This window comes from Pipistrellus kuhlii, unplaced genomic scaffold (assembly GCF_014108245.1).
Source record: "Pipistrellus kuhlii isolate mPipKuh1 unplaced genomic scaffold, mPipKuh1.p scaffold_m20_p_7, whole genome shotgun sequence".
Lineage (NCBI taxonomy): Eukaryota > Metazoa > Chordata > Mammalia > Chiroptera > Vespertilionidae > Pipistrellus > Pipistrellus kuhlii.
This window is the reverse complement of record NW_023425573.1, coordinates 46,474,673-46,497,370: the sequence shown is the minus strand read 5'-3', so window position 1 is coordinate 46,497,370 and position 22,698 is coordinate 46,474,673. Positions and strand designations below refer to the sequence as shown.

Sequence of the window (22,698 nt, the reverse complement as noted above, 5' to 3'; positions counted from 1 at the left end):
GGCTCCCTCCTCTCTTCTCTCAATTTTATGTGACTTTCTCTCTGTATCTGTCTCACTTCTTTCATCTCATTTTACCTTAAGTTTCGTGGTAACTGATGACTTGTGGGCATTTAGCTGCAAAGTGCAATTATTTAGCAAACAGGATTTACTTAGCCAGGAATCTAGTCAATCTAGGGCAGGACTCTGCTCAATGTCAGGCTCCTGCCAAGGCCCTTCCGTCCAGGCAGAGTCCCTTGGTGGCGGGAACCTCCTTCTTCCCACCTGAGCTGCTCCTCCACCTTCCCTCCCTGGAGGTTGCCAGCTGGCACTACTCTCTGCCCAGAAGGAGGGAAGCCGTGGCTGTTTTCCCAGCTGAGAGTGGTAGTGGGAAAATTTGCTGCCTCTGCTGGAAATCAATATTAAGTGGATGGGCCAGAGCAAGCACCTCATTTAGCTAATCGAGTCAAAAAAAGTTTCTGTATGGGCCAGACCCAGGACCTCTGCCTTGGGCTAGAGGCCTGGTGGGAAGCCAGATCCAAAGTGGAAAGCCAATGGACTAGAGGCTTGGTGCACAGATTCATGCACCGGTGGGTGCTCCAGCCTGGCCTATGGGGATTGGGCCAAAACCAGCTCTTCAACATCCCCTGAGGGGTCCTGGATTGTGAGAGGGCGGTTCTTGGGTAATACACCCCAGAATCGGATTCCCATCTCTCTGGTTCTGGGTGTGACACCTGAGAACTGCAGCTGCCAAGTCTCCAAAGCTCGGCAGCTCCTGCGTTGAGTGCCTGCCCCATGGTGGTCAGTGTGCATCTTGGCTACCAGTCAGATGGTTGAATGTTTGGTCACTTAGGCTTTTTATATATATATATATATATATATATATATATATAGACTCAAAGAAACATTCACATTATTTTCTAGAGAAAGAACTTTCTTCTGCATCTATCTTTAGCATGTAAAACATAGTATAAAGCAGTGGTTCTCAACCTTCCTAATGCCATGATCCTTTAATACAGTTCATAAAATTATTTCCGTTGCTACTTCAGAACAGTAGCAAAATTACAGTTATGAAGTAGCAACGAAAATAGTTTTATGGTTGGGGGTCACCACAACATGAGGAACTGTATTAAAGGGTTGCAACATTAAGAAGGTTGAGAAACACTGGTATGAAGAATTAGATGATTAAATCCTTGAACTCTAGGAAAACTCAGAAATCTCCTCATTTAGAAGGTGAGAAAGCTATCTCTCAGAGAGATTAAGAGAGCTGCTCAAGATCTCTGGTTAATGTCACAGTGCCATTCCCCGCCAGAGAATCCCTATTACTTTTATTGTACTTCATGTAATGGGCTTAAGACTTAAACTTTCCCCTAAAGTCCCATCCGTATTTCCTTCACATATCAGTGTGTAGCTTGACCACACTTCCGGTTCCGCCATGATCTGTCTACACTTGTTCCCTAGAAATATAACTGCTTCACACCTACTGCTTATGTGCCAAATGCTCAGAATGAAGCATCTTTCTCTTCTTAGCAAAAAGGTCTGCGGAAACTAAAAACAGGGTGTAAATCCTGATTCATAAGAGAAGAAGTCCTTCAAGGTCTTATTCAGAAGAACTGAAAATCCAGGATTTTTAAATGTTCATTCCAAGTGTTTTTAGTCAACTTGAGGATTGTCCTAGAGATGTATTCAATCTACAATAGTTCCTTACTCAGAGGTCTTTTAGGCAGTTGTAATTTTATTACAGGTTAAATTGTGGTCCTTAATTGTGACCTTTTGTTATATTAAAAGGTAGTTAATTATATTGCCAAATAAGGTTTTTTAATGAATTAGATATTAACACAAATACAAAAATATAGGGATGCCCCCAAGAATAATATAATACATAATTGCAACATAATAAAATCATTAGAGAATATAAAGCTAATACCCTCTCAACTAATTACTTCCAGGATAATATAATGGGGAGTGGGGATGGGGTTATAAGGGGTCAATAGGGAAAAGATGGGACCATGAAATACTTTCAACAATAAAGATTAAAAGAAATTTTTTAAAATAAAATTAAAAAAAGAATAAATAATGGCCCAGGCCAGTATGGCTCATACCCAAATTATCAGTTCCATCCCAGGCTGGGGTGTGTGTGGGAGGGAACTGATGGGTGTTTCTCTGTCACATCGATGTTTATCTCTCTCTTTCTAAAATCAATACAAACATTGAAATAAAGAATAATATAATGTAATGAGTATAATATAATGGCTACTTCAGATATATATATTATTTAACTATGACTTACTATGTTTGAAATCAATAGATAAATTTGTTAATCCTGAAATAAAAGTCTGTATATTTAATGCTTTTTTCTAAATTACAGGTATAAACTAATAATATATTAAGAATTATGTAATTCAAAAATAAAATTATGTGTAAGGACTATATATTTCCTTTTATATAATTAAACTATACAGATTATTTTTATATTTAATCCTTAGGATAAAGTATATACTCCATATAATGAGTTTTATTTTTTGTGTCATCTTTATGTTATCAATAAATTAAGTAGTTATAAACTTTCTAAATAGCTATGCTGACTTCTTGATTTAAGAAAGCAATGTATGTAATGTAGTCCCTAAAATCTGGCTATGGGCATTCTAAGGTACTTCTAAAAATTCTAATATTTTTCCATTTTAAACTTCTTGGAAAAGCTATTCTCATACCATTAACCTTGCAAAAGAACTGCCTGGCCCCTTAAAAAAAAATCTTTGCCTCACTTATATTTGCCAGAACTCTTTTCTCTCTCTCGGCTATTCCCACTTTGATCTTTGGCCTCCACTTAATTGACATAGAGCATAAAACCAATTACTAGAGCAGACAAAAATCTTATTCTCCCTATAAAGTGATTTCCATAAAAAGCAACTCAAATGAATTAGAACCAAGAAATAGGCCTTGCAAAATTGACTTTAAAATTGCTGTTTGGTTTGCGTTGAGGCCCTGCGCATAAAAATGAACATGTACTCTTAAGGACAGTTTACAGTCATTTTTCAGACTTCACCCTTTAAGCATTTCTTCTTGTTAATGATCACTTTTGTGTTGTGTGCATTCATTTCAATCATAGACATCTCATATAAGAAGTTCAACTATGGCTCTTCAGCCACCCCAAATGTTAAATTTTATATTCTTGTATTTTTTTAAAATCTCTGCTATATCTAAATTCTCTGATGAGAAATTAAAATTGAGGAATTATCAGGCTAAGTATAGAATGAGAAGGATATAGAATAAAGGTGAATACTAAAGTCATAATTAGCACTGTAAGGAGAAACATGTTTCTATTTCTTTTGAAATAGGCATATTTTGAGTATTAATTAAAATGTATTATGCATAAAATTTAGATGATGCAACCTAAAAATATTTAAGTCTATTGGAAAATCTGAATTAAATCATGACTCAAGCATATTAATTTAATTGAACACATGCTCCTTTCTCCCTCAATATTTCAAGATTGCTGATACTGAAGAACTTTTTCTTTAAGATATTAAATAGAGAACCTAGAATATTCAACTTATTGATGACAAGTTAGATAAATACGCAAGTAAAGAAAAAAGTTATTTTTGAAGGGAAAAAGACCTTTAACTATTTAAAAATGTGTTTAAACCATATACATATATAAGCTATATTTATTCAAATGATACAGTATTTATTGATGAATTACAATATGTGAGGCACTGTGCTAGCATGGAATTTAGGGAATTTTCCCCATTTTGGTTTATCTTAATTTGCTCTGTGATGCTTGCAGGTTGATCTACATTTTATGAAAAAGATCCCTCCAGGGGCTGAGGCCTCAAACATCCTAGTTGGGGAGCTGGAGTTTCTGGATCGAACTGTGGTTGCATTTGTCAGGCTGTCTCCAGCTGTATTGCTTCAAGGCCTGGCTGAAGTCCCGATCCCAACCAGGTAAAAAGTGTAACAGCATCTTTTGCATTTTTCTTAAAACATTTTTTTTGGTGGGGTAAAAAACAAGGAGTAAATGTAATTTACTCCGAGTTTTTTTCTAGAAATGAATCCACAAATCTGTTGTTTTATCTTGCTTGTGGAGATGGGGGGAAAGTTCCTTAAAATTATTCTTTTTTTTTTTTTTTTTTTTTTTGCCTTAGCTGGTTTGGCTCCTTGAATAGAGCATTGGCCTGCAGACTGAAGGGTCCCAGGTTCAATTCCGGTCAAGGCCACATGCCCGGGTGATCCCCAGTAGTGGGTGTGCAGGAGACAGCCGATCAATGATTGTCTCTCATCATTGATGTTTCTATCTCTCTTTTCCTCTCCCTTTCTCTCTGAAATCAATTAAAAAAAATAAAAATTTTATTCTGTTCTTTCCTCTCAAACTTTTATGTTTTCTTTCAGGCATGTTCCTCTTCTTTAAATACCACTATATAAATCCTTGATAAAAAGTGATCAAGTATTAAGCTTTCTCTAAGATTGCATTTGACATTGGGCTACTGAGGATCCTGTATACGAGTGTGGTCAAACTAAAAGGAAAAAAAAAAAATCAGTTTTCAAGATTGGTTAATGCTTAAATAAGTAGGCCTTCATGTACATGTAAGTGGCATCATTAGGATAGCCCCTGCTGTACTTAATGTACTGTATGTTTTAATCTTAGGCACAGTGTACTTCCCATATATAGAGTCTGAGGAATCGTTGGTAGAAGCATCTGGTGCTGAGACTGAATCCAAATATAAAAGCACAAATTTAATATGATTATCTGAACTTGTTTCTCTTTGAACTATGCATAAAAACAACAATTTAGGTATAGTATTAACTGAATTATAATTGTTTATAATATACCTATATTTTATGGATATAAGACTATTCACAAGCAAAAATATGCGAAAAAATAGTTGACTTTAGCACATTAGGTTCCTAGCAAATTCACCCAGGGACTTTGTTTTCTTCTCTTTTCCTCCATCAAATGTAATTTCTATATGAAGACAGCCTTTTATTCTGATTCTATTTTCATAGCAAAACATATCTCTCTCGGCCCCATCCTTCAAATGACTGGGGCTGATTGTGTAATGCTCTATTTCAGATGCTGTAGTATGCCTCCTCTTCCAAACATTGAATGCCTCGGCCAGATTAAGATGACGTAAGGTACAGGTGCTATGGCATCTGGGTTTATAGAATGTTTCCTCTATGAACCTTTGGCCTTTACATTAGAGTACATCACTCTGTGGCTTTAAAAAATACATTTTATTGATTTTTTTACAGAGAGGAAGGGAGAGGGATAGAGAGTTAGAAACATCAATAAGAAAGAAATATCGATCAGCTGCCTCCTACACACTACATACTGGGTATGTGCCAAGGTACATGCCCTTAACCAGAATTGAACCTGGGACCCTTGAGTCCGCATGGCTGATGCTCTATCCACTGAGGCAAACCAGTTAGGGCTCATTCTGGTTTTGATTATGAATAAAACATCCCCAAATATGGAACAGTTTAGTCAGGAGAGGCCTCATTTTGGAAGAGCTCAACCAGCTGGAACGGGATTCAGTGTTTGAGTACCTGTGCCTGAATCTGGTTTAAGGAAGGAAGCTGGTTACCATTCAGGTTACAGAAAGAGGTTTAGCCTTTTGGAGGTCTACTGAGACTTTTGTACATACTTTTATTATAAAAGGGGGAAGATGAACTGAGGCTATTAAAGTGGCATATGACTGTATAATTAAGGCCAGTTTTTCTACATTGTTGTTCTGTAACCTAATATCTAATGGCTTTATAAGGTATATGAATTTCTAGGAATTTGGGATTTAGATTTAAGATGTCAAACTTACTAACTTCAGAGGTATTATTTTAGTAGCTTAACATTCTTTATTAGTCTTCCAAGCCATGCATTCTTGTCGCACCATTTAAGATAGTGTCTGATGAACTCTGAGTAAATGATGGCTGTTTATGATCATGAGAGTTCCCGTCTTTCAAATGAAAGAAAAGAAAAAGTCCCAGGAGTAAAGACATAATGGGGTTATGGACCCTCACTTTGAAAACTGTCAAGATTTAGGTGACCTCATTTCATACTGACATAGCAAAATATGTGTAGAGAACAATGGAGGGAAAATTAGGGGCAGGGTAGAGCTGTAAAGGGACAGACTTGACTAACTAGGGAAGGTGAAAAGTAGAAGACTAGTTGGACAAATAGAATAAAGAAAGCCATCAAGGGTCCTAATTATCCTTTCTTAGGACACCATGACAGTACCAGCAACACAGTAAAAATGTCAGAAAATAATCTTTTAGGAATTTATAAATAGCCCATGGAAACTTGAAAAATAGCAACATGTACATAGGTTAAGAAATGTCTTAAACGCATTAGTTGTTAAAGCTTCTGCCACCACATTAAATGTATTCCTGTTTTAAATGTATAGTGGACATTTCTGTATGGTAGATATTGACTTGGGCTTGGTTTCAACTGAAACAAAAACTTAATGTCAGATCATATAGGACTGTGTAACATATGCTTCATGTAAAAACATGTACGTATAATTGCTAAGTAAATGAAGGGTAGAATTATAGTACCTATTTTTCATATACTTTACAAAGCCATTAGATATTCATACTTAAGAGCATAAATCATTTAACAAATGAATGCTGTAGAGTTATATTGCAGAATACAGAGCATTTAAAATTTTTTACAATTTCCCTGAAGCACTGACCTTTTCCCTATAGCATTAATTTGTCCTGCATAGTTAGAGCATATATTGATTTCTTTAAAAATTCCAGTTGTGATCATGAGTTTGCCTATTTATATGGGATATCACAGTTCAACTGGTATTTTTATTCCTCTAATATTGAAATTAATGTCTTTAATGTCTGGCTTTTTCTGCCTAACTGGCCTCTGATTCATGACAAGTTTTTGTTTTTTTTCTATTTGATGTACATTTTACATGCACCTATTGTTTTTTGACTATAGACTCTTTATTTGTTTATACAACTGTATTACCTTTCCCCACTTCTATCTAGTTCTACAATTTACTTATTAGTGATTTTTTTTTTTTTTTACAATTCAGAATTTTAAAAAATATGTGTTTATTGATTTCAGAGAGGATAGGAGAGAGGGAAAAAGAGATAAAAACATCAATGATGAGAGAGAATCATTGATCAGCTGCCTCCTGCACTCCTAGCACTGGGGATTAAGCCTGAAACCTGGGCATGTACCCTGACTGGGTATTGGACCATGAACTCCTGGTTCATGGGTCGATGCTCAACCACTGAGACACATCTGCCAGGCCAATTCAGAACATTTTAATCAGATTTTACTTTTGTCACCTTAAGAATGATAGAATCCTTAAACTTCTCACTAACAACTGTGTAGGCTTTATCAGTAATGAAATGGGAGAAATACTGAAATAAAAATAACCACAGATTCCCAATGCTTACAAATCTTAAGCATAAGAGACAAGCATTATAAACTATTTCAACTTAATAATGAACTGTGAAAAAATACAGAAGTATTTTACATGGAAATTCCTATATTCAATAATTCCTTTGAGATGAGTGATTATGTACTACTAAGATAATTTTTCTATTTTTACTATGAAACATTTGTTTTATTTTCTTAATTATAGGTTTTTGTTCATTCTGCTGGGACCCCTGGGAAAGGGTCAACAGTACCATGAGATTGGCAGATCGATTGCAACCCTAATGACAGATGAGGTATTTATTCAAGTTCATTGGGAACATTTTTGGCCACTAGGTACACATAACTTTTGGGGTTCCTGTATCGTGACAATTTAACATGACTTCGATTTCTCTGTATTGTCTCCTCCTTCTTCTGTTTTCACCGTAAAATTTCCTTTGGAGAAGTTTGCTTAAAAGGGGTAATAAGTTCACACACATGAATATAATACTTTAAAACCTCATATTGTAAAAATAATTTGTTATTTAGTGACATTTAGAATATATTATTAATATTCCCCTTACATTATATGTATTTTCAGAGCAAGCAGCATTATTACTGTCATTGTTAATCTTGTTTTGGGCAAAGTGATTTTTAAAAAATATATTAACAACTTAATTGAGGTAAAAGTCACAGGGTACACAATTCACCCATTTGAAGAGTACACTTCATTGGCTGTTAGTATGTTCAGAGTTGCATGCAAACATAGGGAGTAAGCAAAATAATTTTAAGGTCCAAGAAAAAACAATGAACGTTTATTGTATGTATGACGATAAAAATAGTATACATGACAATAAAAATGATGCAAACACCTATAAATTTTCTTTATAATGGCCTATATGTAGTTTTTCTTAACCTGGGAGTTTTTGAACCGTTAGAACTATAGATGGTTTTCAAGGGCCTGTGATCCCTCTGATATAGCACATACATTTTCTGTGTAAAGAATTTGTGTGTAGATTTTTCTGGACTGAACAAAGCTTTCATCAGCTTCACAAAGAAATGTATATCTAAAAAATGTAAGATCATAAAAATGAGAACACAAGATGTAACATTGTTTAACTAGGTCTTGTATTCCCCAACACTTTATGGAAATCTATTTTTATTATTTTATTGTTCTTCTTATTAAAAAAGAACAGATGCAAAAGATCACAGAAGGAGTATAAATTCAAAATTCAGTAGTAAATAACAAATGGGACTATACAAAATTAGAATCTTGTCTAAATAATTTAATGATGTATTTACTGAATTTATGGCTTCAGATACTTTAAAATCTGTAAAAAAAAAAAAAAAAAAAAAAAAAAAAAAAAAAAAAAAAAAAGAGCAAATTAACATTGGCTTAACTTTTACTAGCCTTACAAAATCTGAAGATTTTAACTTGTATTTGGGGGGTTGATAGAAATTATTCTTTTACATATGTTCAAATTGTGTTTTATGATTTTATATCAATTGTTTTTTTAATCAGGTTCAGAAAAAAAGAGAACAACTTATTGAGTATATTAGTTTCTATGGTTGCTATAGAAAATTAAAATAAGGTGATTAAAATAAGAGTAATGTATTTTATCATATTTTTGTGCGGCCAGTTTTCTAAAGTCAAGGTACTGGCAGGGCCACATTCTCTCTGAAGGCTTTGAAGGAGATCTTTCCATGTCGTTCCAGCTTCTGGTAGCTCATGGTGTTTCTCAGCCTGTGGCAGCGAAACTCCAGTCTCCGCCTCCATTTTCACATGGCTTTTCACATGTGTGCCAGCTACTATTCTGTCTCTTATGAAGATACTCATTGGATTTAGAGCCAGTGTAATCCAGGATGACCTCACCTTAGGATTCTTACCTTAACTACATCTGCAAAGACCCTTATTTCAAACTAGAGGCCCAGTGCATGAAATCCTTTCATGGGTGTGGTCCCTAGGTCTGACCAGTGATCAAAGCGCGACCATCTGGCATGGAAGGGCAGGTCTCAGCTTACCTCTGGGCTGTGGTCAGTACCGGGGCCTCCAAGTCCCCATGTCCCCCCCCTCTGCCTGAGTCATCAGGTCCCTGCCCAGCTCCCTCAGCACCTGCGAGCCAGGCAGTGACCCTGCCCCTGCTACCGCTGCTGCTGCTGGTCGCCATCTGCAGGGTAATTGGCGGGGCAATTGGGCCCTGCTTGAACCTGCCTTGTCCTGGCACAGCCCACTCACCTGCTCCACCATCCTGTGCAGTCCCACTCTGGTCAGGGCCCATCAGGTCTGGCAGCGCCTGCACTGCTGCCTGCTGCCAGTGCCATGTCGCCAACACTCCCATGTTCTATTTTATAACCTTATTATTTAATAATTGAAACAAAATTAACCTTTTAAATTAGTTCATATATGCCAAGGTATAAATATTGCTAAAATATATAATATAGTCTATACATTTTCATCTCTATTTTTAAGCAAAGGCGTCTTTCAGAAAGTTTGATTTAACACACATAAATAACCTTTGCCAAGCTTGAATCATTAATTCTAGCTTAATTAGCTTCCTTCTGTGGGACTGAAAAAAACATTAATACTTTTCTTCCTACCTTCTAAGTTCTTCTAGGCTGGGCTAATAACAAAATTAACAGATACTCATGAACAGAAGAGAATAAGACTTTACTATATGGACCTGGGGAATTCACAGAGGCATGAAAATTCCAAAGACAATGAGGCAACATTGGGTATCTAAAGACACTTTTTGGGAAGAGCAGGGAATTAGATTTCAGAAGTGAAAATGGGCTATCCTCAGGTAGTTGAGGAACACCGAAACAAACATGGCAAGAAAATCATTGCTAGGTGACTCAAAAGCACAGGGACACAGGGATATCTATCAATAGCTAATAAGCATCTGGCTAAAGCCTTCTTGTTCACCATACTTAATTCAACCTGTATCCTAAGATCTTCTTCCTGAAGGAAGTTTCTCTCTCTGAATCTCTTGGGCAGAAAAGGGGGAAGAATAAAGTTTCTTTGAGTCATTTGTTTCTTAATAAATAGCTTAAAATCAGTATCACTCAAAAAGCAGCTTCAGGTTGGCAGAATTTTGGTCCCATCCCTTCCATCCTCCTTCCCCTTCCCTTTATTCTCACCTCCAGAAATTTCGGCATTCATTTTGGCATTCTGAGAAAAATATATGTCTGTGGACATTCATATATAAAACTAAATTATAATATTTTACTTGAAAACATATATTTTCCCCCAAATTCTATAATCTCAGATGAGGTAACTGGGAAATGACAACACTGAACACATTAAGATTTTATAACTTTTAAAATCTATAAATGATATTTATTTTCATCCTTATAGGTATTTCATGATGTTGCTTACAAAGCTAAAGATCGCAATGACTTGGTATCAGGAATTGATGAATTTCTGGATCAGGTTACTGTTCTTCCTCCTGGAGAATGGGATCCCAGCATTCGTATAGAGCCTCCAAAAAATGTTCCTTCCCAGGTATGCATACTTGAAAATACTTGTCTTTTAAATATATGTACCAAAATAGTATCACCTATCACAAGGATTGACATGCTTAAATTATAACCTCTGTGATGTTGTGCTCTATAATAAGAAATATATATTTGGTATTCCTTTTGTTTCTAGCACAGAGCTCCTAAAACTTTGAGAATTTCCTGTTACTAGAGTAACAAAAGTGTCTTTTGTTAGGTTGAGGAAGGAGTGTTTTGGAACTCACTTAAAGAGGGGAGCTGATTGCCAGCAATGCCAACCATATAATTAGGTGGTTGGAACTTTCAGTTTCACCCTTCCTCCTTTGGGGAGGGGAGAGGAGCTGGAGATTGAATTCAATTCCCAATGGCCAATGTTGTAATCAATCTGTCTCTGTAATGAAGCTTCCATAAGACCCCAAAGTATGGGGTTCAGAGAGCTTCAGTGCTGGTGAACACATGGCGGTTGAGGAGAGTTGTGCACCGGGAGAGAACATGGACACCGCTTGCCCTTTCCCCTTATCTTCCCTTTGCATCTCTATCATGGGCTGTTCCTGAGTTATATCCTTTTATAGTAAACTGGTGGTCTAGTAAGTACAATGTTTCTCTGCGTTTTCTGTGATCCACTCTGACAAATTAGTTGAACCCCAAGGAGGGGGGTCTTGGGAACCTGAGCTTGCAACTTTTAACTGAAGTAGGGGGGAGGGCAGTAAGGGGACAGCCTTGCAGGACTGAGTCCTCATCCTGTGGTATCTGATGCTATTTCTGGGGAGATAGTGTCAAAATTGGGTTGAAATATAGGACACCCAGATGGTGTCTGGAGCATTGCTTGGTGGTGCTAGGGATGCCCACTTTCTTCCACATGGAATTGGTACCAGAACCTATTTAACCTTCAAGAAGTTAGAAAATCTTCCGTGATCGCATGTAACACACTTCACTGAGAAATTTGGTCTATTGATGATATACTACTAAATAAAACAGTCCCATATCCCTGGAAAGATTTTAGACCCATCTAAAAACATATTATACTGGAGGAAAATTAAATTTGTAATAAAGATGTAAAATATGGCATAAGAAAAAGTCCTTTACTGCCTTCCTATATTCTGATGCATCACTTAGAAGTTAGCAAGTATTAAAAAAAAATTGAAAGGCATGGCTTAGTTTTATTATATAGAAAACGTTTCTATTACTGCTGATCATATTAATTGGGAAGCATTTTTAAGTAAAATTCTTATGTTTGTTTTATCTTGGTGTGGGTGTGTGACATAAAAATTGAAGAAATTCTGTTTATAAAAATTTAATGCACATTTACTCGTGTCATATATATATATATATATATATATATATATATATATATATATATATATAATGTCCCTCCCCCCAGGAAAATAGAAACAAAGATTGTTGCTATTATTTGGGTTCATTTTTTTAATGTAGGCATGCTTTTGTTGAGAGTGGTGACCAAATGTTTGTTAATCCCACTCATAGTATCACCTCTATTTCTACTGAGTCTGCCTCCTACAACTATCCCAGTTGTCATCGAGTCAGCCTTGTTTGGGGCTCTTGTCCCTGCGGAGTCCAGGCTGGTCTGACTTGACTACACTAGTTGAAGTAACAGATGGTCTAATTGACCCAATCCTGGACATGGAAGTTCTTTTAGTTAGCTAGAGATGTGCAAGTGAGCAGATATACCATTCAAATGTGCCTATTTTAAAAAGGCGTCATAATTCCACTCTCAATGCAAGGAAAATAAGCTGACATCTGCCTTATTTCTGTGTTTTCATCCTGAAGTCATTTCATAACATTAAAGATAATGTGCTTTTCTTTTCTCAGCAATAACAATTTTGTCATTCTATAACTGCAGCCATATATTTTCAGTTAATCTACTGCTAAAATAAAAGAAGTTGCTTAAGGAGTAATTTTAAGGGTTGTACACTATCCTATTTTTGTACTTGTTTACATCTTTGCCATTACAATAGTAGAAAAGGTGATATAATGCTTTCTGAAATACTAAGCTTTTTAATTGGTGTTATTTAGAAAATTTAACAAAAATATAAATACATTGAGACAGACTTTTAAAGTCACTTTTTAATACCAATTAGTTTTTCTTTTTTTTCTTTTTTCTTTATTGTGGCAAAATGTATATAGCAGAAAGTTTTACCATTTTTTAAGTGTACAGCTCAAGTGTCATTACAAATTTTGCACATTGTTGTGCAGCTATTACCACTCCCTGTCTCTAGAACTTTAAAAAAAAAAAAACCTTTATTGTTGAGTTTCATAATTTTTCTTTATTTTAAAAAATCCCTGTTAGTTTGTCAAACATTAAAACTGAAGTTAAACTTTTTTTTTTAGAACACCTTGTCTTTGAGTAATGATGTTATTAAGGCAAGTTGAAGCATGGGAGCTCTGTATTTTTAAAATTATTTTTATGAGGTGATCAGAATGTATTGGGAGGCAATAGTAGAAAGAACATTGAGTTAAAAATTAAGACCTCTGGGTTCTGATCTTATTTATTTGTATGATCATGAACAGATGTCCTAACCTCTCTATACTGACATTCTATGTCAGCATGTCTAATAGAAATTTCTGCAAGGATAGGAAATTTCTATATCTATGATATATAACAAATCAAGTCACTATTGAGCACAAGAAATGTACCTATTGCAACTGAGGAACTAAATATTAAACTTAAATTTACTTAAATTTAAATAACCACATGTTTTTAGTGGCTGTCATTTTAGACAACACAGTTTTGTATAATGAATTTGAATTAGAGATAAGCTGTATGCTTCTTTATATTAGTATTTTTAATGTATTGATATGTTGTAATTGAATAACACACTATGAAACTTTTCTTTTATTAGATGAAACAAAATGAAGTACATTAAGTACTCTGACTTCAGACTTGTTCAAATAATGCTTCCCCCATGTGATAATTTCCATGATTGTTATTCTTTTGAAATGTATTAATAATGAAATTTTAGGTATTTTTCCTTTCGGTTAAGAGAAGAATAACCAGTCACCTAAAGTGATAACCCTGAAAATACCATTGTATCAGTCATTATAATCACTCCCTTGTGTATACTCTCAATTTCTTTGCTTTTCTCTCATGCCATTTACTTGCTTGTCAAAACTACAACCCTGTTTGAATGCAACTCTTTAGTCTGTATCTGCCTTGGTACAGGTGAATGTGGCTAAAGGAGAACATGTAATTACACTGAGTGATCTCACATAATTCTTGACTACATACCCCAAGTGGGCCCTTAATGTTACAAGTTCATAGTCCAATCATTCTCTCTAGATGACATTTCACACCTGTTTTCTCTCCTCAAACCATCATCACATCCTTTCTGACCTTCACTCTTAGATGTTGGCTTGCTTTTTACTTTCCCGAGAAATATAAAATGATTAAAAGAGAATTTCCACAGACTCCCACCACCCCAGCTATCCACCTGCCAGCATCTTCATCCGCATACTCTGCCTCCCATATAATACTATTGATGAATTATCCAAAGTCAGCCTCCTACCTGTGTACTCCTACCCATCTCTTCACACACCTACTCAAAGACATATCTACCAATTATCCTTTTTCTTCCCTGTCTCATAATTTCTTTTGCTCTGTATCATCTGTTAGCATACAGCATTGTTAATTCTCATATCTTAAAAAAAGAATTGTTAATATTGCTGCCACTGCAACTAAATGCCACAGAAAAGTTCTCTGGACTGCCTGCCTCCAATCCCTCTCCTCCAATTTTCTCTTAAACCTACTCAAGTAAGTCATTTGCTTCCCTAACTTCACTAAAATTACTTGAAGGCTATCAAATATCTCTACAATGCAAAATTTCATGGTCCACCTCAGTCTACATGTTATTTGGCCTATTAATCATCAACATTTGGCAGAGCTGATAACTCTTTGGTATACTTTTTTCTTTGGCTCCAAAACACCACACTCTTGATTTTCTTTGTACCTTACCACACTTTGGTTTTTACTTCTTCCCAGTCTTCTTTTCTGGTTTATTCTCTTCTCTTTGATTTCTTTATGTTGAAGTGATGCAGGATTCAGTCCTTAGTCATATCCTGTCCCTTATCGATACTCATTCTCTTGGTACTATCTTCCAATTTTATAGCTTTAAATTTTCTCCCAAATTTATATTTCATCTTGAACTTGAGAGTTATTTATCCAAATGCCTATTGTGTTCTCCTCTTGGATGTCTTTTAGATATATAAAACTTAACATGTCCTAAAGTTTGAACTGAATTGTAGACTATTTTATTTCTGTACACATCTTTGTATTTCTATGAGGAAAGTCAATGTAGTGCTTCCTGAAGTAAAAAAGAAACTGATCTTCTCTTAAATTTTATTCCATCAGCACCTTCCCTTCTTGATAGGACTAATTGCACACTTACAGTTGTACTCACTCCACAGTTATATACAATTGATGGAGCCAAACATTTTACTACTTTTTCTTATACCTGATTTCCAGTCTGCCAGAAAACTTTTGGCAGTGCCTTCTATATCTATCCAGAATAAAACAATTTCCTGCTATTACAACTGCTACCACTGCATTGCAGGCTGCCATCATAATACTTTTGGATTACTGAAATAGCCTCCAAACTGGTCTTGTTTCTACATTTGGTCCCTAGAGTCTGTTCTCAATAAATACCCAGTGCGACTCCAAGTTAGATCATACTCCTCCTTTCCTCAATACCCTGCACAAGTTCATCATTTCACCGAGAATAAAAGCCAGATACAATGGTTTATGAAGCCTCCACAGTCTGTCCTCCCTTCACCTCTCAGGAGTCATCCCTTACCAGTTTCTTCATTGCTTACTCCTCTCCAACTCTATTGACCTGCTTGCTCCTTGTTCTTTAAACCCCATAGCCACTCTGCTGCCTTAGGACTGTCCCACTGGATATGCTTTCTGCATGAATATCCCCTAGTTATTGTCATGGATAACTCCCTGACTTCCTCAAGTTTCTTTAATGACACTTTCTTACTGATTACTGCCTGACCAGTGTATTTATAATTGCCTCGCTCCTCTCTCAACACCCACCCTGTACCTCAACCTCCCTCTTACTCTGCTCTAAATTTCCATGTTTCCATAGCTTTTAATCCATCTAACACACAGTAGAATGAATTAATTTATTTGTTTACTGTTTGCCTTTCCTATTAGAATGTAAGCTCCACAGGCCTGATTTGTCCACTAGACTAATAGTGGTGGGGCCTAGAACCCGACACAAATTGCCTCTCATAAGAATTTATTGTTTGAATGAATAAATTGTATAATTTGAGTAGTCAAATATCTGCTCAACAATTGATTTGTTTTAAAACATCAAAATATGTGTGTTCTGAACAAAAATATTTTCTGTATTATTTCTCAGAATATTCATTGATACTATTCATACACACTTTCTTTCAAATACATTTCCCCCACCCCCTTACTACAAAGGAACACTTCTTGAGGAAAGGGCTCTGTAGACTGGCAAATATTCTTCAATGTTTATCATTGCCTTCTTGGTGTATAGCCTTTTCCACTGTAAAACAATGCGTTAACTTGTCTACTAAAGGATACTTCCACAGAAGACTAATATCACTTGCTTTCTGAGACTTGTGGAAGCTAAGAAATGTTTTCCTAGGTGGTTGAGGGTCATTCTTTTTTTTTTTTTTTTAATTGATTTTTAAAAGGGGGGGAGAGAGGGGGGGGGAATGTGCCCTTACTGGGGCTCTAACCTGTAATCTTCTTGCATCGGGAAGATACTCCAATCAACTGAGTCATTTGGCCAGAGCTGAGGGTTACTCTGAAATCCCTTGACTAAAATATGCTAATTATTTACCTGTAAAGGCATTTCCTTTATTAGTTGACAGGAATCCTTCCTCTTATCTTTTCACTTCAGTTCATTGTACCTATTCATGTTTCTGGGAAATTGTAAAAATATTAAGCAACAAACTTTCCTATATTTTGTTCATGTCAAAACCTATTTTTCTCATGTTTTAACCCCGTACTATTTTATCTAAATGTCCATTGTACATCAGATCCTTCGATAATTCACTTCACACTAAACATGAAGAAAATGTTTACATGTTTAACATGATTTTGGAATGGCAGTCAAGTAAACATTTTAATTAAGCCACTTAACATATTTTTTACAATTCTTTAGGCACTTTTGAATGCATTGGTGTGATCTAAGATCATCAATATATTTTTACAATTTTCAAAAATCTCTGTCACTGACAGAAGTAGGTGGAATACATCTATGGGAAAATAGCACTTGTATAAACCTCAGTTTACTTGTCATTGGCTCAATAGTCTTGGATCTCTATATGAGTAAGAAAGGACCATATAATAAATCATTCTTAGAGTAGGAAGATAGCCAGAATCAAAGAGGAAAATACGGTTTAAAAATAGCTAATGATAATAGTTAATGTTTATTGAACAGTTGAACTATGCCAGGCATACTAACACCATATTAATACCACCTCACCCCAATGTCCCCTGGCCCTGGTCTTTCTGTCCCCTTCTCTAACTTCAGAGCTTTATCTCTACCTGACATTGTAGGTTAATTATTTGTCTTCACTAATGGGATACTTTTTCTCGATCACCTTTGCATCTCTAGTATCCATAACCATAAAGGACACTCACTAGGTACTCAATAAGTATTAGATGAAAGAATGAGAGAATGTCCAAAACCCATTTCATTCTCGTGAGCACATTAATGGTGTAAAGCTTTAGGAAACTAGATAACTTGCAGCAAATAAGTAATGATGTCTGGGTCTTAGTTATTATGCATATTGTCTCAAGGGAAACATTTTGGTTTTGGTATTTATAAGTAGCACCTGATATTTACAAACCAAAACACTTCCAACAGGAGAAGAGGAAGATTCCTGCTGTACCAAATGGAACAGCAGCTCATGGGGAAGCAGAGCCCCACGGAGGACACAGTGGACCTGAACTCCAGCGAACAGGAAGGTTAGTGAAAAGCACCTGTACGGGACTTCGAAGACCAAATGATATACTGTTCTTGTGTGTTAGGAATTGCTGCTTTGAGATCTCATTTTTAAAAATACTTTGAATATGAATTTTGTTTTGGGAGGGAGGGAAAAAATGCCAGTGAATTTTATTTCTCTGTAGTTACCAATGATTGCCATTACCATTAAGTCTGAACAGTGTTTGCATCATTCCATTTTAACTTACCCAGTCTTTCATTTTGCTGTGTATAAAATGCATTCACAGATTCTTAGAATGAATAAGAAAACTGTCAGTTGCCCCTTCCAAAAGAACCCGTTGAAAGCTTCAAGTTTACGATAGAAATAAAAATAAATACCAAGAGAACAGTCTTGTAGACTATATCTCATTACATGCAAGTAGGATGTATATAATAGCATTTTTTACTTTTGCAGTCATAATTTGAAAGAGCTATATAATTTATTTTTCTAATCACACATTTTTGACGAGATGAAAGCTTCAATTTATTTCTTAAAATGGTTCTTTATGGTTTTTTGACAGCTTGTCTTTCTCCAAGCAATGTGTGAGCAGAAAATCAGAAACCCTTGGGTGGGTCTCTCTTCAGAGAATATGTATGCACAGCCTCCATTATAATTGAAGGCAACTGCAAAGGCTTTGCAGCATTAGTGCTCTCTTCCCCTCAAGGCCATTTCCTGAACTGCTTTCACTGTGTTTTCTAAGCTGACTTCCCAGTTTCTACAACTCTGTGCATTTTAATTCTCCTCTGTTCTTTCCCTTGATCTCTGTTTGTCTCTGAGGAAATGTGCTTTAATGTCTTCCTCAGACATAAGAAAGGTTCAAACAATTCTTTCCTTTTCCCTTTACTGGAAACATTGTTACTCCTTCTGCTTTCTTTCATATTTTCAAATGCTGCCTTTTTATTTCTGGTGGTTATAATATATTTTTCCCTCTCAGGTATAATGTGCCACATAGCTTAGACTTTTTCAGAGTTCACCTTTCCTTACTGCTTCCTAAATCCTCCCAGGTCACCCATATCCGGTGTCTTCGCTTCTCCAGAGTTCTTCCACAGATTCTGTTGCTGACATGGCTTGAAGTACCCATTACTCATCTGCTCGCCTGGAGTTGCTGGTGTCCATCTGGGCTGCTCTTGCACTGTTCTCTGTAATGACCTCCCACTTCCGGATTTAGATCCTAGCTGCTAAAAGCACATTTATTACACAGTAACATAAGAGCTATTTGGACTAATGTATGCTCTAATAAATACAATGGTCTAATAGAAAGTACTATCAAACCTATAAATATTAACTACTAATTAATATTTCATAACCACCTCAAGTTCTTTTGGGGGTTAGGTGGGATAGAAATGATAAATGAATGAACAGACTAATAAATTAAATCTACTTTGAATTGTGACTTTGACAAGTTACCAAATCATTCAGAAATGACCCACCCTCCCCAAATAAAAATAATATGTATTTGTTTTACAAAACACAGGTAAAGGAACCTGAAAAGATTTTTGTGTCTGAACTTCACAGGTTCTCTGCAGGAGTTTCTGAGTTTCAAATGTCCCTTTTATCTTCAATTTAAAATTTACCCTCTCAGCATCTCCTACTCCATATCCCTCTGATGGAAGTAATCACTGGGAAAACATAGTGATTCTATCACTCACATAATAGTTATAAAGTTATTTAATATGTTACTATTGAGTGCATGTCAGGGAGATTAAAAATAATACTCAAAATCTTCAGTTATACTGAAGATGTACATTTTTTAAGGCAAAGTAACTTTGTTTCTTAATTACACAGTCATTTTTGAGGTTATTATTAGATTGCAAATGAATATTCCTATTTAGAAGATAATAAAAGTTTAATATTTTCCCATAATTTAAGTGTATTCAGCATAGTGACAGTATATTGGAACAATGTAATAGGTATTTTTTTTAACCTCCATGTAGGAACTTAACCATAGTCTTATTAATTTTAATATGGTATTTTTATTCCATGGAGCACAAAGAAGTTTCAGTAGTCAAGTGTTAAGTCTGCATGTGATTACTAAATGTTCAAAATATGAGAATACCTGCTCATTAGTATTCTATTTCTAAGAGGTCAAAAACATTCAATCTTCAAATTAGGGAACATGTCACAATTTAATACTATCTCTCCCTACCCTCCAAGGCTCTTTCAAGTGTTTCAGTTTGGCTTTGAATATATTTTAAAAAATGAATTTATACCAAGTAAGGTTATTACTGTCTTGTGAATGACAGAAATTGGAATATATCTAGGCAATAAGGGATTCACCTTTATGGTCATGAGTTCCTTCTTCTAGTTGCCTTTGCCTAACAGTGAAAACAGCTGTGGAAGCTACCTCTCTCATTCAAAGGCCATTTGGATGGTTGCCTGGAACAACATCTGGGGAGGGTGCTATGTGTGTGTTTGGCAGAAAGAGTAGCTAACTAGTTCACCCTCCCGCCGGCATTTCCTGCTAGCTAAACAAAATGCAAACAATTAAAAAATACTTCCAACAATTCCAAGTAGCAGCCCTGAGATTAAGAATAGGTTGATGTAGAAATGGCACAGAAATATTTGGAGTAATTCTAAATCTCATTATTTGAAATTGGACTGATGAACAGCTCTGAACCTTGTTTGAGAGAACCTGGGGTTTTTTGTTTGTTTATTTATTTTTTTGGCCGTTAATACAGTATTTGGCTAGGAATTGAGCAAACATAGTTGTGCAAAGCCATCCCTGTAGATCATGATAATGCAATGTAGCAGGTTCATGTTGAGTCTCATCTCAGCTGATGGAAAACCTATACTGGGACCTGGACATTTTGCTTTGTATGTCTTTTATATTTGGATTTCACTGTTGTGTTTCCTCCCCCTGTTTTAGGATTTTTGGGGGACTTATTTTAGATATCAAAAGAAAAGCTCCATACTTCTGGAGTGACTTCAGAGATGCATTCAGCCTGCAGTGCTTAGCATCTTTTCTGTTTCTCTACTGCGCGTGTATGTCTCCTGTCATCACATTTGGAGGACTGCTGGGAGAAGCCACTGAAGGTCGTATAGTACGTAGCATGCTTTTCTCTGAACTTCGAAACTAATCCATTTTTAAGATTCCAGTTAGATAAGTGAGCGTTTGGTCTGGCAGATAACTTTATATGAATTTCCTGGATGGTAGTGCAACTGGTAATCTGGGAGTGGAAATATCTCAAAACAATTACTTATGAGTCTCACACAAGCTTCTGATCACAACTCTGGCCCCCCTCCTAGGCTAGTTTTAGGCTGTGGTTCTTCCCTCACAAGAGATTCATTCCCATATTTACAAGCCAGGCTTCTGTCCATTCACATGCCACAAAGTATGTAAACTTTTAGTGAGCAAAAGAAAAGCAAGGTAAGGAAGGTGGAGAAGACATATCCCTACTCACTACCATTTATTTTTGGCCGACTGCCTGCATCTTATTTTTATTCTTCTATCCCACATCTTGCCCAAGGTTGCTAGGATTTTCATTGCAAAGGAAAAATAATATGCTCTTGTATTTTAAACTTTTCTCCCCAGTTATAATGGGTACCTGTGTAGCTTACTTAGATAATGAAATAATTTATATCTCTACACAGAGTGCAATCGAATCTCTCTTTGGAGCATCCATGACTGGAATAGCCTACTCTCTCTTTGGTGGACAGCCTCTTACCATATTAGGCAGTACAGGACCAGTGTTGGTGTTTGAAAAGATTTTGTTTAAATTTTGCAAGTAAGTGTTATATATGTTTGGCTCTTAGCCCCTTTCTGTTTCTCTACCGTGTGTATTCTTCTCCCAACATGACGTTTAGAAGTCTTCTGGGAGAGGTGGAAGTGGCTGATTTGATTCAGTGTGCCATTTTTGCCTCTCCATGAAAATAAAGGAAAACAAAAACGATTTGTGTATAATGTTTTGAGATGTTTGTAAAAAATTATATTCAGTTCTCTACCAAGAGCTCCTGCTCGTTTTATCCTCATAGTGTTCCCTTTAGACAAAGTCTTCAGTTTGGATACTCATGGGATATGAAGCTATTTACTTTCACATCATGAATTGGACTTATTTCCATCTGTTTAAAATAGTGGCAAGCTGTAAAATGACCTTCTTTCTGCTATTCCTTTTCTCCTCCTAGAGAATATGAGCTGTCATACCTCTCTTTAAGAGCCAGCATTGGACTTTGGACTGCAACACTCTGCATCATACTCGTGGCCACGGATGCAAGCTCCCTTGTTTGCTATATCACCCGGTTTACTGAGGAAGCTTTTGCTTCTCTTATTTGCATCATTTTCATTTATGAAGCCCTAGAGAAGTTGTTTGAACTCAGTGAGGCATATCCAATCAACATGCATAATGATTTGGAACTGCTAACACAATACTCGTAAGTACTATTTCCCCTGTTGGCTGCGGGGCTTTCCTTTTAACAAACATTGCTATTGTTATAAGGAATGTGAGGAACTTACTCAGCAGATAAAGTGCCTTAAATTGATTCATGACCTAAATCCTGCACTCTCAAAGTGGAACAGGATTTTAAAAGTCATCTAATGAGCCACTTATCAGGTACTTATGGTCTCAATATAACAACTCTGCCTAGAATATCTTTTTTGGAGTTTTATTTGTCAGGAATTCCCTATTAAGTAGTGAACCAAGGTCAATTTTGATATGTAGGCATTTTGTTTTTGAAAATACATATGATTTTTGTTTTTCTTTACAGCCTTTTCAATTTACTATAATTCAAAGGAAACTGAAAATATAAGATTTCAGATTTAGAGCAATATGGTAAAAGAGATTCTATTGGGTCAATAAAAAGATAAACAAAAATCATTGAATTGATATATAATATTGCTTTTGCAATGTATGACATTTCTGATAGAAGTACTCAGATATTGCTTT

General features: G+C 35.8%; 1 protein-coding gene across 9 annotated transcripts in view; it reads left to right on the top strand.

The window, feature by feature from the left end:
• The window catches only part of SLC4A10 (solute carrier family 4 member 10), a 214,806-nt gene that overhangs the window by 129,221 nt on the left and 62,887 nt on the right, over nt 1-22,698 (top strand). For all 9 annotated transcript variants that reach the window (XM_036421111.2, XM_036421114.2, XM_036421118.2 and 6 more), the window contains 7 exons: nt 3,764-3,921; nt 7,572-7,659; nt 10,698-10,844; nt 17,701-17,801; nt 20,685-20,859; nt 21,410-21,543; nt 21,941-22,186. In XM_036421111.2, the coding sequence (XP_036277004.1) occupies nt 3,764-3,921; nt 7,572-7,659; nt 10,698-10,844; nt 17,701-17,801; nt 20,685-20,859; nt 21,410-21,543; nt 21,941-22,186 (1,049 nt within the window). The remainder of the gene's footprint in view (nt 1-3,763; nt 3,922-7,571; nt 7,660-10,697; nt 10,845-17,700; nt 17,802-20,684; nt 20,860-21,409; nt 21,544-21,940; nt 22,187-22,698) is intronic.